This window comes from Ranitomeya imitator, chromosome 10, assembly GCF_032444005.1.
Source record: "Ranitomeya imitator isolate aRanImi1 chromosome 10, aRanImi1.pri, whole genome shotgun sequence".
Lineage (NCBI taxonomy): Eukaryota > Metazoa > Chordata > Amphibia > Anura > Dendrobatidae > Ranitomeya > Ranitomeya imitator.
In genome coordinates this window covers 29,089,590-29,105,830 of record NC_091291.1, presented here as the reverse complement: position 1 = coordinate 29,105,830, position 16,241 = coordinate 29,089,590, and the positions used below count along the sequence as shown (strand labels likewise).

Sequence of the window (16,241 nt, the reverse complement as noted above, 5' to 3'; positions counted from 1 at the left end):
TAAACTTTTGAGCACAACTGTAAATTCCTCAAGGGGGATAGTTTCCAAAATGGGGTCACTTGTGGGGGGATTCTGCTCTTCGAGCAATTATATGGAGTCTACAAACTGCTTTAGGAAAATCTGCGTTCCAGGAGGCAAATACCGCTCCATTCCTCCCGAATCTCTCCGTGTGGCTAAGTAGTACTGTACAGCCACATATGGGGTATTGCCACGTTCAGCAGAAATTATGGAACAAATTTTGGTGCTATTTTGCCGACTTAGTGAAAATGTAAAATCTGGAGCCAAAACAAAATTTTGTTGGTAAAAAATGTAGTTATTTTTTCTTCACTACCCAATGGTATAAAATTCTGTGACACACCCATGGTGTCAATATATTCACTGCACTGCACCCCTAGAAGAATTCATTCAGAGGTCTAGTTTGTAAAATGGGGTCACTTATGGGGAGTTCTGCTGTTCTGGCACCTCATGGGCTCTGCCAGTGGGTCATGGCACCTGCAAACCATAACATTAAAATCTGGTGCTCCTTTCCTTTCCAGCTTTGCACTGTGCCTGAAAAATATTTCCCGATTACATGTAGGGTATTGGCGCACTCAGGAAAAGATGGACCTCAGTTTGTTGTAAAAAAAAATCCTATTAGCCCTTAGAAAAATTAAAAACTTGTGGCTAAAACAACATTTTAGGGGTAAAAATGTAATTTCTGTTGTTCTGGCACCGCAGGGGCTCTGCCAATATGACATGGCACCCGCAAACTATTCCAGCAAACTATAGGATTCGTAATGGATAGGTGTCTTATAGATGCCTCTCCATTAGTAGTTCAGGGGCTTAATGTCACCGGACAATACAAAGGTGACATCAACCCCACAAATATGAACCCCACTTGCCACCGCTACAGGGCAAGTGCGAAGAACCGGGCAAAGCACCTTTTCTGGGCAGCTGCGGGCTGCTATTTTTAGGCCAGGGAGGCCAATATCCAAGGCCCCTTACCAGCCAGAGAATAGCAGTCTCCAGCTGTCTGCTTTAGCAAGGATGGTTGTCAAAATAATGAAAATATAATTAAAATATATGGGGTGGGAACTCCTCTATTCTTGATAATCAGCCTTGCTGAAGCTGACAGCTGAGGGTTGCTGCCCCAGTTGTGAGTTTTGCCTGGCTGGTTAACAAAAATACAGGGGAACCCAAGCAGGTTTTAAAAAAAAATTATTTATAGCGCAAAAGCGGCTGATAAAGGCCGGCGACACACTACAGTCGAGTGCTATGCGAGAAAACATTGCATAGCACTCAGCCCAGTGTTAATCTATGGGGCAGCTCACATTAGCATTTATTTTCTCACCTGCATTCAGCATTTGTGTAAAATCGCAGGATGTTGCGATTGTCACCAAGACTCGGCCAAGACTTGCTAATGCAAGCCTATGGGTGAGAGAAAAAAATCGCACAGCACTCGGACCATGCGAGAGCTGTCTGATTTTTATGCACGGATGTCCTTTGAAAAGCCGGCAATTCATGTGCCATGTACAGTAAAATCACACTGACAGGTTAGAATAGAATCGGTAAAATAGATATATACAGTACATAGATATATAGATGTCAGCGACACACACATTTATATATACAGTATGTATATATATATTATATAGATAGAAGAAAAGACGGTAATTCATCTGCCGTGTACTGTGAAATCACTGCAGGAGCCGACAGCATAGAATAGATGGATTACATAGAGTATATACACATAGAATAGATAGATATACAGATGTCTGTGATAAATACAATTAGTACAGTGTGTGTGCAGCTTACTGTACATGTATTTAATTAATAAAAGATTATTTCCAGAACAAAATGGCGTGGACTTCTGCGCAATTTTTGTAACCAGCAGAAAGACACAGACTCCTTTAATAATCTTAATTAAACCATACTTACGGCCTCGCCCATTCCCTCGATGCCCTCGTCATCTGCAAAAAAGGTTAGAATCAAACAGCACTATTCCTCACCTTTCCGCAGAGATGCTTTTAATCGATTTGTCCCATGATGGGCCTAGCTCTGCTATGTCTAGATGATAGGCTGCATGGTTGCATGATGTGACCATGCAGCCTGTCATCCAGCAGACACTGAGCACTGTGTGCTCACTGTCTCTCTGTGAACTGCTATTCCCTGTCTGAGGGCACCGTGAGCGTGAGAAAGTTCTCTTACTCGCGGTGTCATCAGACAGTTCCTGCGAGTTCGCGGCCAATTAACTCACTTCACCTATCTGACGTCGGCATGAGCGCCATGGGAAAATTTTTCAAAGAGCTCACTCTGACGTCAGAAAACTGAAGTGAGTTCACTGGCTGTGAACTCACAGCCCCCGAGTCTATGTTCATTTTCCAAACATATTCGCTCATCTCTAGACATGACGTCTTCCAAAGATTCCAGGAAATTTTTACCTTCAAAAAGTCAGATGATGCTCCTTCCCTTCCAAGCCCTGCCGTGCGCCCAAACAGTAGTTTTCTCCCTCATATTAAGTATCTGCGCCCTCAGGAGGAATTGCACAACAATGATATGGAGCGATTTCTCCTGTTACCCTTATGAAAATGAAATATTTGTGGGGAAAACATGTTTGTGGGGAAAATTAAATTTTTTTTTTATTTTTACGACTCAACGTTATAAACTTCTGTGAAGCACCTGAGGGTTCAATGTGCTCACCACACATCTATATCAGTTCCGTCTTGTAATACCATCAGGAGACGTCTGAGTGATTCAAACTCCATACATCTAGCCAATGTCATGAAGAAGAACAAGGAGTCCTGGAAGTGATGTTCCGGCCCCCACAGAGCCCTGATCTCAGCATCACACAGTCTGTGTGGCGTTACAGGAAGGGACGGACAAGTGACATCCACAGAAGATCTGTGGTCAGTCCTCCAAGATGTTTGGAACAACCTCATGCTGAGATCCTTAAAAAACGATGCGCAATGGTACCTAGAAGACAAAGGGTGGTCACCAAATATTGATGTGATTTATTTGTCTTTTTTGTTCATTCGTTTGGAATTGTGTTAGTTGATACAAATAAAATATTAAGGGTCTATGCAGACATCCATGGATTCTGGTCTAACCTCAGTCCGCAGTGCACAGACTGGCCGCGGATGTCCCGACCCGAGCGTGACAGCTTTATGGAAACATATGAAGCTGTCATGATCCAGTCGGGAGATCAGTGGCCAGGTCAGACCTTGAGATCCGTCATCGGACCCTGATCCATGGACGTCTAGATGAGCCCTAACATTTCCACACAGGTAGAGCAATACCGGGCCATGATCGCACCATCTACTGTTCTGTAGGACACGAGTCTAAGGCGACATGCAGCCTAATAATACGGAGATGGGCAGGGCACGGAGACCTCCATTGCAGAACATGCTGATACAGTTCAGAACGTGAGGCTGGGATCACACCGGTGCCGACCGTTCTGGGAGAGTCACCTTATGTTCCCCTTATCTAAAAAATCATAGAGCTCTGCTGCCGCCTGGTGGCCACCAGTAGGAACTGCACATCCAGATGAATCATTCTCTCCTCTGGTGTTTACAATTGATGTCATGACCTGTAGTGCTCATGATGACAATGGGATTTGCAGTACAATGCAGGGTAGCTCTGCGGAGAGAATACTTGTGGCACGATAAGAGATGACTGGGCACCGTGCCAGCTAACTAATCAGTAGATTTGTCATTTTGCTTCTTACGCATGATCGTTGCTGTGTGATGAATTAACCCAAGCAGACGTTGAGGGCGACTACGAAGCTTTCTTTGTGTGGCGCGGGCTAGAATAATGGAGGCGACTTCGTAGAGGCTCGCGGTGCAATGTGAGCAATTATCCTATGGGAATCAAAAAAAAATTTATTATGTAGACAGAAAGCTGAAAGTACGTAGGACACGGACGGCGGAGAACGCGGCGAACTTCTCATTGCACCATCCTTTTCGTATCACTTAAAGGGGTTCTCCATTTTCAGCAAAGTAGACCATTTTGCACTTGAGTGATTGGCTGCTATTCAAGATGCATGCAGTCTACATTGTGAAATGGTTTGGTGACATCCCCTTTAAATATTATATTCATTACCTTTCTAGCAAAATGTTTTTTTTTTTTGAAGGGGGGGGGGAAGGTGCCAGGCTTGGAAAAATCATTATTATTATTATTATTATTATTATTTTTATTATTTTTATTATTTATAATATTAATATGGAGCGATTCCATTTTTACATCATCTCTTTATTCCGTCCCAGTCTATACGGCAAAGCTGCAGAGAATAGAAAGTATCTGCTTGATCACAGTACAAATTGTAAAAATTTTTTATTTATTTATGTGGATCGATACATTAGAAAATAATAAATATTTACAATGTTTAAAATAAAACCCTGATTTTTTTTTTTTTTTTAAAAAGGGATTTAATAATAATGATGATTTTTGCTCTTTCGTTTTATTTTGTTGTTGTTTTAGTTCTTTTTTTTTTTTTAACACGTAAATATCACATTAACCAAGAATTTTGTAAAAAGTGGAAACGTTATTTATTCATGTGGATCGATGCATAAAAAAAATGATAAATATTTACACTATTTATAATTAAACCCTGATTTTAAAAAAAGGGATTTAATAATGATGATTTTTGCTCCTTGTTTTATTGTTTTGTCGTTTTAGTTCTTTTTTTTTTACATAAATATCACATTAACCAAAAATTTTGTAAAAAGTGGAAAAGTTATTTATGTGGATACATAAAAAAATAATAAATATTTACAATATTTATAATTAAACCCTGATTTATAAAAAAAAAGGGATTTAATAATGATGAATTTTGCTTTTTGTTTTGTTGTTTTATTGTTTAAGTTCTTTTTTTTTTTTTACATAAATATCACATTAACCAAAAAATTTGTAAAAAGTGGAAAAGTTAATTATGTGGATTGATACATAAAAATAATAATAAATATTTACAATATTTAAAATAAAACCCTGATTTAAAAAAAAAAATGGATTTAATGACGATGAATTTTGCTCTTTTTTTTTATTGTTTTAGTTCTTTTTTTTACATAAATATTATATTGATCAAAAATTTTGTAAAATAACCCAAAAGACTAATTTTTTAATTTTTTTCATCCCTGTTTTTGTGCCAGAGAGCCGGAGTGATAAAGCCAAGCGGCTGTTCAGACACTACACGGTCGGATCGTACGACAGCTTTGATGCTCCCAGGTAAGAATTTCCCGTCTCTTCTTTACGCTGCGTCCCATCTGTCCGCGGACACCGTCTTCAAGGACGTTCGCAGGTGTGATTACGGCGTGGACCCTTGCCAGTTTCTCCGCAGAGGCGACTGAGAAAGCGAGAAATGCGATACACAAGGCAGCAAAGTGCAGAATCATTAGTAACCGAGGAGCGCGGTATTTCCATCTCGCTCCGCTAACGAGATCTGAAAGATATTAGATAATCAATGGCTCTTAAAATAATTTAGAAACATGATATACGATGCACATTGTGAACCATATTTCATTATATAAGTAATCTCAGAGCTGCATGTAATTCCCTGGATGTCCACCAGAGGGAGCATGTGAGCAAACAAAATGTTTCACTTTATGGCAATGTTGCGATTGAGTTGGCATACAAATAACTTGGTTTTAGAGCTGAGTAAAATTATGTTTTTACGTTTATTATTATCAGAGCGTTTTTCAAGGACTCCAGAGGGGAAGGAAGGTGGTTACCAAACTATATAAACATTTTTCCAGAAAGAAAAAATTTGCCCGGTTTTCTGCATCAGTAAATGGTCTGTATGTAATATCTAGAAATCTCGCCGGCGCTGTTCTCTATAATGTCCAGCAGGGGGAGTATATGTTTATTATAGAGTCTCACTTTATGGCAGTGTAGTCATTTAGTCGAGAGAATGAATTGTCATAAAATATTAGTATTGTTTAGGACTTTTTTTTATTGTTGTTGGATTTCTATATAACAGAAAATAGCGATTCTGCATTTGTGAGATCTTTTTTTATTTTGTAGAATTTAAAACAATATTTTTTACAGACTATAATTGGGTTTAAGTCGGATTTTTTGTGTTACATGGATCAACCAATCACAATACACAATCACAGCTCCTCCTTCCTTCATAATGACCTTTGCACACGCTCATTAGGTGCTTCACTGTAAAAAGATAGGATAGCGGTCTGACCAATGTGGCTAATGTTCATGTGTTGTTTCCTAAAACAAAAGGAAATTGGGGTTTTAAAAAAAAAATTGCCAAAATTATTCTTTGGGAACTTTTATTTCTTATGAACTGTTTTTTTTTTTATTTGGGATCCTTCCAGGTAAATGGGATTGACTACTAGTCTAAATAAGACCCAGTGGCAGGGGAAAGAATTGCAAGCTTTCTATTTTTTTTTTTTTATTTTAGTACAAACTGTGGAATGGAGAAAAAAAAAATAAATGAAAAAAATTGATGAAATTATTTAAAATATATATTTAGCACAAAAACCTAATTTAAGCTATTTTCTGATCATAGCCTAACCCTAAAAGGAACTAAATGCATATAAATATATACAGCTCCCCCTAGTGGCAGCTGCAGGTTTTGTAGCAAGCAAAGGAAGCAGTTAATTGTTCCCACCACAGCCATAGCAGTTATATGTCTCCTTTCACATTCTTACATGTCTGGTTTGGATGTTTTTGTGTTAAGTTTTTTTTTTTAGAACTTAAATAATGACAAACTATTCTTAGGATGGGTCATCGGTCTGATCAAATGATCACCTGATTGACGGGGTCATGGAACAGCACCGTACAGTTCATAGTGGCCATGTCTGGTACTGCACCCTGAATAGAGCTGCTGCCCCTTTTAATGAGTCAGTCATTGGGGGTGTTGGGAGTCAGACCCCCACCAATCTGGTAATGTTGAACTACCCAGATCATCAGTTCTGGAAAATAGATTTAAGCATCACAGTAAACATAAAAACAATCCGTCAGCCACAGATGTAAGAAATTCTTTCAGTAAGCTGACATATAATTTGAGTCTATTATGTAATCCCGTGTGAGGTTTTTTTTTTTTCCGCCGGTTTCTTATTTCCAAGGTTCTCGGGAAAGGAGCTGAAGCGCAGTTTTTCTAAAGCATAGGATAATCAGACACCTACTGTGATACATTAATAGAGTCACTTATACTGAGCCCCTCCGGAGGAGGCTGCGGAAAATCTGATGGAGCCAGAGGTTAAATTATAGAATGTGGGTAGAAATGGAGATGTCGGATCTCCAGCCCTGTGAGCACCATCACATGCGTTTATACCGTCCTCTGTGGCCGGATAAATGCATATTTCTAGATACTTATTCAAAAACATCAACTAGGGAGTGTGAATCTCAGAAAATCCTCAAGGGGCAACATTAATGGAACGAAGCGGGACTGCAACGACGGGATGTTGCTTTTCAACAACTCAAGAGGAAGAGCAGGTGCGAGATGGAGCAGTTTGACATACTTATGACATGGTCATGTGCCCTGATGTGAGAGGAGCAATTGTAGGGCCTAGTGAAGCTGCTTTTGATGGTGGCCAGTACCAGAAAGACTTGCCAGGGTGCCACCATATAGATGAAGGTTGACTCCTTGGTCGTTCCGATCACTCAAGAGGAAGAGCATGTGGGAGATGGAGCAGTTTGACATTCCTATGACATGACCATGTACCCCGATGGGAGAGGAGCAATTGCAGGGCCTAGTGAAGCTGCTTTTGATGGTGGCCAGTACCAGAAAGACTTGCCATGGTGCCACCATATAGATGAAGGTTGACTCCTTGGTCGTTCCGATCACTCAAGAGGAAGGGAAGATGCCAGATGAAGCAGTTTGACATTTCTATGACATGGCCATGTACCATGATGGAAGAGGAGCAATTGTAGGGCCTAGTGAAGTTGCTTTTGATGGTGGCCAGTACCAGAAAGACTTGCTAGGGTGCCACCATATAAATGAAGGTTGACTCCTTAGTCATTCCGATCACTCAAGAGGAAGAGCAGATGCCAGATGGAGCAGTTTGACATTTCTATGACATAGCCATGTACCATGATGGCAGAGGAGCAATTGTAGGGCCTAGTGAAGCTGCTTTTGACAGTGGCCAGTACCAGAAAGGCTTGTCAGGGTTCCACCATATAGATGATGGTTGACTTCTTGGTCGTTCCGACCACTCAAGAGGAAGAGTAGGTGCGAGATGGAGCAGTTTGACATTCCTATGATATGGCCATGTACCCCGATGGGAGAGGAGCAATTGTAGGGCCCAGTGAAGCTGCTTTTGACTGTGGCAAGTAGCAGAAAGACATGCCAGGGTGCTACCATATAGATGAAGGTTGACTTCTTGGTCGTTCCGATCACTCAAAAGGAACAGCAGATGCCAGATGGAGCAGTTTGACATTCCTGTGACATGGCCATGTTCCATGATGGGAGAGGAGCAATTGTAGGGCCTAGTGAAGCTGCATTTGACTGTGGCCAGTACCAGAAAGGCTTTTCAGGGTGCCACCATATAGATGAAGGTTGACTCCTTGGTCGTTCCGATCACTCAAGAGGAAGAGCAGATGCCAGATGGAGCAGTTTGACATTTCTTTGACATGGCCATGTACCATGATGGGAGAGGAGCAATTATAGGGCCTAGTGAAGCTGCTTTTGACAGTGGCCAGTACCAGAAAGGTTTGTCAGGGTTCCACCATGCAGTTTGACATTCCTATGACATGGCCATGTACCCCTATGGGAGAGGAGCTATTGTAGGGCCTAGTGAAGCTGCTTTTGATTAGTAAAGATCTACTTGAGCAGAACAGGGGACCAGCATCAAAGAGGCAGAGAATGGGAGTCGCAAAGACCTCCTAAAAGGAAGTGAGAGGTCCATAATAACAGCCTAGAGATCTGAGCCACAGAGAGCAAGCAAACTATGGTGCCTGCGTCAAAGTGCTGCCATGTTCCTGCTTTTATGTCGTAAGTACATAAAGGACCATTAAGCTGCCACTAGTTGAAGTTGGGTCAAAACTTGTTTATTTGGTGGGTCTGCTACTGGAGCCTCTGTCAGGTGGACATCCCAGCTATGTGCCTTAACCCCTCGAATAGTGAAATAAGCACTGGACAAGGAGGGTTGGGTGAGGACTCCCCTTGACAAAGTGTTAGCCAAGCAGTTCACCTAAGAGATGTCTTCTGTGAGACCATGTTGGGTAGGAGACCACAGTCTTCCAACATGGCTGAAAAATGTACCGGGGAAATGGGGTAAAAAACGCCTGAGAAAAGTAACATTTTGGAAGGGGAAGTCACCATACAGAGATTAGGGGTCCCAACGAGACTGTTGGAGTAAAACCCCACACTGATCACAGTTGTGTCATAAGTACAATGAGGTTTCACCCCCCCCCCCCCTCCCAAATCCAGCCCTCCTTTCTTTATACAGTACAGTGTAACATGATGCAGTTCCAATCAGTCAATGATGTTCCAGTTCTGGCCTTCCATCACAATGGGAAAACAGGGTACGTCATTACCATTGTACAGTCCTGGATATAGTCACACAATTTGCATTGTAATTTGCTCTTGACTTAGACATATATTTAAAAAAAATCTTTTTTTAAGAGCAGAAGAAGGCTCAATTTTTAGAACTTTCTCTCAGATCGTAGGCTGGAAATCAAGGCTAGTGAGATGCTTATTTAATGCAAGTTGTGCCTTGTGATTAATAATGGCACATCGAGACGCAAAGTTGTGATGACAATGTGATGTACTGAGATTCAGGGTTGATAACATAATCTGTGAGAGGCATCCATCAATATAGAAATTATTTCATTTGTGCCCGAGACGTTCTAAAAGTTATGTAGGGGCCACGTCTGGTAGTCACCTCTCTGACCACAGAGCAAACCCCCTAATGCCTGCCAGATTCCTGGAGCTTCTACTGATTTGTTGGCCAAGTGCAGCGTTATGCGTGTGTCCTACTAATCAAAAGAGGAGATAGGGTTGGCAGCAGGTAGGAGGAGGTATGAAGGTCAAGGAATACTGAAGTGGCTTCTGGACCATGGTCCTGCAAACCCTTTTTATCCAACTCTAATCGTGTGATAAACAATGAAGACAGAAGAATCGACGCCTTTGAAATGTGGTGCTTCAGAAGAATGTTATTGGTACCATGGATGGCAAGAGGAACAAACAAATCAATTTTGACACTGGAGAAGGACATCATGGTCAGAAAAATAGAAGGAACAAGGCGAAGACGAAGATCAGCAACTCAATGGCTTAATACTATCAAAATAACAGAGGAGAAGACCTTGTTGGACCTATCTAGACTTGCACAAGATCGATCATCCTACAGAGTGTTCATTCATCAAGTCACCATAAATCAGTGCTTCTCCTGTAAAAACCAAGTGACCCATCTTGGGTTGAAATCGATGTGGACCTCACCAGGATGATGATGATGATGGCAGGATACCACCATGCTGCACTGAAAGATCTTTTTATGATAGATGCCAAAAGAACACTTTTTTCAGCCTCTATCAGTTGAAAAGCGATCTATGGACTCACTGCCCTCAAGGATCTTTCCTGCCGCATCCACTGAATATGCCCCATAAATTGAGCCTTAGATACAGAAAATGGGGGACAGGGACTAATGTGAGCGACAGCATCGAAAGACTTGGCACTATATAGACAACATGAAACTGCAGTTTGTTAAATGTGTTAGTGTAGGACCCTGTGCCGAACCAGCAAATTTGCAGCCAAGTGAGGGGTAGAATCTTCTATGGGATCAAGAAAGCATCTAAGGATGTGTTCACAATCGGAAAAGTGAACATATTCACTTCTATGCAAAAACACCCTGCAGCTATTATGGTCAGGCTTCCAAAGACACTAACGTCTATTCTTCTTGCAGTTTTTGCCAGGAAGACACTCTTCATTTTACGATAGAAATCAACGGGAAGGCTCAAAAGACATTTTTTCAGCGTTTCCAAGATTAAAAAATTCTAGTGTTTTCTTAATTTTTTTATGCACATCAAATCCGTCTGGAAATTGTGTAAAAAGACTAAAGAAAAAAGGAGAGTTTCCTCGAAAGGTCTTCCGCTTGAAAACGGTCCACCGGAAAAAAGTATGAACGTATCCTAAGTGATCCCTCAGGAGCCCTTAAAAAAATTTTTTAAAAATGGATCTATTTCCATCGTGACCCTTTGCCCAGGCTCTCGGTATCCACCACATATCTACGGCTGATGTCAGCAACGATTGTGTACAACTTTTTGTCTCCATGCTACATCTTGAAGGACAGAAGACCAGAGTGGTCTCCTAAGACAGTTGTAAATTCGCGATGGCCTCCAATGCTGGAGAACAGGATCCATCTGAGCCTCGGGGTCTTTTGATGGATGCAAGCACTTGCCTAATTTAGCGGAAAATTCTGCTGCTGGCGAGATCTATTTTAACCCCTCAGTTCCTGCATCTGATGAGTTTTATATCTGCATAAGTAATCGGAGAAGTAACCGGTCACTGATATACTGAAATGGAGCGTGATGATTCTCTGACCACACGCTGACTGCCGCACACATATCCGATGACAGCAATGAGCTCGACTGAGCTCTCTCTACCCATGAGGTTGATTGAATCCCTCAAAGGGTGGAGCAGTAGCGCAGCACACAGCTATTAAATCTGATCGCTTGGTGGATCATGGACACAACATGTCCATCCATCATCTGCTGATGCAAAAAGCTTCTGTGTATTTCAATGTAGGCTCAATATACTTTTGTGGGTGCCACCCCAGCTACAATAGGTGATACCTCTGGTACATAGCTGAGGGTTATATGATGTTCATTCATTTATCTACTGCACATTTTTAATAGTTTCTTGGTGGCTTCCATCATAATATAGAAAAACAAGTCCAAGTGGACAGCTATTCCTCCGACTCTCCTATCCACATGCACGCTCTGCTCGGCTGAGCATTCATGAATTCTCAATGGAAAGAAGGGAAAAAGTCGTTGCCGGACCCCTTTGAATATCTTCTATGAAAATAAAAGGACTGGGAATATTCAAATTCAACATGCCTGATCCTTCTCAGCCCCCCACCGATAATAGTCATCGTTGAAAAGTAGGAATATCTCCAGTGAAAATTGGGTTCATCTGACATTAATTTCATGAAATTTCCAGTTTTGGAGAAACCCGGTCCCCAGATGCAGTTTTTTTTTACAACTGAGCTTTACTCCCCCTACCTAGGTCCCTACTTTAAGCATCCCTTATATAAAAATATTCTTTTAATAAAGTTAAATTGTTCTACAAGGAAAAGTCCATGTGGTCTTCAAACCTATCTGACCAGAAGGTCAGGGTTCTTCAGACTCGATTGGCTTGTCCTATTTTACAACTCTTCAACCAATCATCATTTTCAATTAATATAATGATTTTCGAAAACCCTCCTGGGGAGATCAGATCTCTATGTGTAAGATGGTCCTCTTGCATTTGAAGAAGACCCGGTGTAACAGGCCAAAGTAACCCCGTCCCAGATTAACCCCGGGTATAATTTGGCCTAGGCCAGAGTATACCCCGGGGTATAAACTGGCCTAGGCCAAACTATACCCGGGCATAAAATGGCCTAGGCCAAACTATACCCCGGGGTGTAAAATAGCCTAGGCCAAAGTATACCCCTCCAGGCCAGATTATACCCCCCAGGGTAAGCTGAGGGAAAGCTGCTCATTCTTCTAGGTCACAGCTCCCCCTCCCATCGGGCACTGCTCCTTTTCAAGCTCCTCCACCTCTGGTGACGCCAGGGATCTCCCTTTCTAAGCCCCACCCCCTCCCTATAGTCACATGTGACATGAAATCTTCAGCCCTGCTCGGGCCAGCTCGTTGTCTTGGCGCCTTGGATATGCTTGGAAAAGGGCTTTGTATACCTAGGGGGCACTGACGAGCACTGAGGGGTGGGTGGGGAACCCCTTTACTGGTTGCTATGGGATATAGCATGATCACTCTATCCTAGCAACACCTTGGATACGCTTGGAAAAGGGGTTTATCTATCTTGGGGGCCCCATTGCAGCACTGCGGGTGGGTGGGGAAACCTTTTACTGGTTGCTATGGGATTTTACATGACCAATTTATCCTAGCAACGCCTTGTATACGCTTGGAAAAGGGGTTAATCTACCTTGGGGGCACTCTCGCAGCACTTAAGGATAGGTGGTTAACCCCTTAGGTGGTTGCTATGGGATTTTACATGACCACTTTATCCTAGCAACGGCTTGTATACGCTTGGAAAAGGGGTTTATCTACCTTGGGGGCACCCTTGCAGCACTGCGGGTGGGTGGGGAAACCTTTTACTGGTTGCTATGGGATTTTACATGATCACTCTATCCTAGCAACGCCTTGAATACGCTTGAAAAAGGGGTTAATCTACCTTGGGGGCACTCTCGCAGCACTTAAGGATAGGTGGTTAACCCCTTAGGTGGTTGCTATGGGATTTTACATGACCACTTTATCCTAGCAACGGCTTGTATACGCTTGGAAAAGGGGTTTATCTACCTTGGGGGCACCCTTGCAGCACTGCGGGTGGGTGGGGAAACCTTTTACTGGTTGCTATGGGATTTTACATGATCACTCTATCCTAGCAACGCCTTGAATACGCTTGAAAAAGGGGTTTATCTACCTTGGGGGCACTCTCGCAGCACTTAAGGATAGGTGGTTAACCCCTTAGGTGGTTGCTATGGGATTTTACATGACCACTTTATCCTAGCAACGGCTTGTATACGCTTGGAAAAGGGGTTTATCTACCTTGGGGGCACCCTTGCAGCACTGTGGGGAAGCCGGGGAACCCTTTTACTGGTTGCTATGGGATTTTACATGACCAATTTATCCTAGCAACGCCTTGTATACGCTTGGAAAAAAAACTATACCCCTCCAGGCCAGATTATGTAACTAATCTGGGGTTAAAGTTGCCTAGCCCAATTTATACCTCTCAGCTCATATTATACCCCAATGAAATCATTTGCATTGAGTGATATACACAAGAATTACTTAATGCTTCAACATTTTATTGAGAAACCAAACTGACAATTCTTAAAGAGTACCTCCCACTATACAAAACTTTTGGGAGGGGGGGCAATAATTTCTCATTAGCTATAAGTCACTTATCATGCAATGCAATTATCTGGGGCAACAAATCGCCCAACAGTCATTCTGTGTATTATGACATTTAGTCTAGCATGTCCTTGCTACCAAATTAATGTTTAAAGCTAAACACTGATAACAACATTGAAATGATCGTGCTTATTTTCAAGATACAGTGCATGTTCAGTTGTTGACTGCAGATTGAAGCTTGCAGGATATGTCAACCAATCCATGGAGTCACCGACGTTTGTGTAGATTATTATGTCGCAACTCAACAGATTCGCCGTGGTCATGATCTCTGCATCAGTTGCCCAGACTCCATCACGAGAGATTCCAGAGATGTTCACATATTCATTCACATTTTGGTTCAAGTAGTCCTGTAGTTTTTTTGTCAAGTCAGTTTTCATATGGTGGATGACTTTATCTCTGAGAAGGGAATGGTTGTCCTCTGTTCCTGTCAAGATGTAGCTGATGGCCCGGAAGAAGCAGTTTCCATCACCTTTGGTTTTATATGTACGCCGTGGTTGTTCAAGGTCTCGTCTGCATCCACAGTATACAACCTTACTAAACGTAAGGCCAAGAGTGGTGCTAAGATACTTCCTTCTTGAACTTGGTAGTAGGTTGAAAGCCTTAGTTTGCTTATTTTTCTGTGTGGCAGAGTCACTGGAATAATCATCATCGGATGGTGGAGAAGCCTCTTTATCCTGGTAAATCTTTAGGTTGCTGGTGTGGTATGTGTTGCTTAATATCTTGCCAGTTTTGTTGTTCTTAAGTTTTACTCGTCCCTTGGTCAAGGATTCCACAACTAAATAAGGTCCAATCCAGCGTGGTTCCATCTTTGAACCTATGCGTTGAATACGGCGCTGATTCTTGATATAAACTATGGTACCAGCAGTGATTTCTTTGTTACTTTTGTGTCGGCGATCAAAGGCACACTTCTGGTGTTCTTGAGCAGAGTGGATGTTGGTACTGACGTCTGAGTGCAGCTTTTTAAGAATGCTTGACAGTGTATTTAGCACATCAGGGGTGGCATGATCTGAAATGGGCATGGGATCCACCGTATCATCTTTTGAGGGATTAAGGTCCATGGGAAGCTTGGCCTTCCGTCCATACATGACCTCAAATGGAGTAACCTTGGTTGAAGCATGCACAGATGTGTGATAGGCAAACAGAACACCAGGGATGAATTGATCCCAGTTGTTTCCTTGGTCATTGACAAGCTTACTAAGAGCTTCTTTAAGTGTCCGATTATCACGTTCCCGCTGGCCATTTGTTTGTGGGTGGTATGCAGATGAAATACGGTGATCTGTTTGAAAATGTTCCATCAGGTTGTCAATGATCGAGTTTACAAACTCTCGTCCCTGGTCGCTAATCAGAGTCTCCATACAGCCAAGGCGACAGATAACGGAGTACAAAAAATTTGCCACTGACTTGGCACTCTTATCTGGGACAGCTGTTGCTTCAGTCCATTTGGAGAAATGATCAGTGGCAGCAACTATATATTTGTTGCCATTTGATGTTTCCTGAAGAGGGCCAATCATATCAATCCCAACTAAGCTCCATACTTTTCCAGGCACTGATATACTGTTGAGTGGTGGAGCTTCCTTTGTGATTTTGGGATTTATAACAAAACATTTTTGACAGGCTTTCACATACTGGTGAACGTCATTTTTCATTCCCTTCCAGTAAAACCGGTCAGAGATTTTGGCTAAAGTTTTATCTCTGCCAAAATGGCCCCCAGATATTGGGTTGTCATGACAGGCCTTCAGGATATTTGGCAGTCGACTTTTAGTAAGAACCTCCTTTTCCCTATGATAAACAATTCCTCCTTGGGTTCGATATGGCTTTGCTGTTTGTCTAAACTGGGACTTGGCATTTGCACGTTTCTCAGGAGGTAGATCGTAGGTATACTGAGGGTACCTTTGTTCTGTTGCAGTGTAGAATCTCAAAAGCTGGTCATACAATTGATCTTCCATGGTTGTCAAAATTGGAAAAGATTTGGTGTCATAGAGAGCAGAGAGGTGTCATAGAGAACATACAAAACAAGTTATCATTAACTATGCACTGACAGGACAGCGCCATCTACTGTCAGTTCAGATCTGCACACTTTTCAACAAATAAGCAATAGGGTGAGAAAAACAGTGAAGTGATAACATTATGGCCTAGAGAAATACTATAAAAACTATTTTATACCCCCTGGTATAAAGTTTAT

At 42.0% G+C, this 16,241-nt stretch overlaps 1 protein-coding gene across 1 annotated transcript in view; it reads left to right on the top strand.

Annotated features, from left to right (window-relative positions):
- SHANK1 (SH3 and multiple ankyrin repeat domains 1) overlaps positions 1 to 16,241 on the top strand; it is a 502,441-nt gene that overhangs the window by 299,695 nt on the left and 186,505 nt on the right. Inside the window, exon 14 of the mRNA XM_069742951.1 lies at positions 5,124 to 5,199. Coding sequence (XP_069599052.1) covers positions 5,124 to 5,199 — 76 coding nt within the window. The remainder of the gene's footprint in view (positions 1 to 5,123; positions 5,200 to 16,241) is intronic.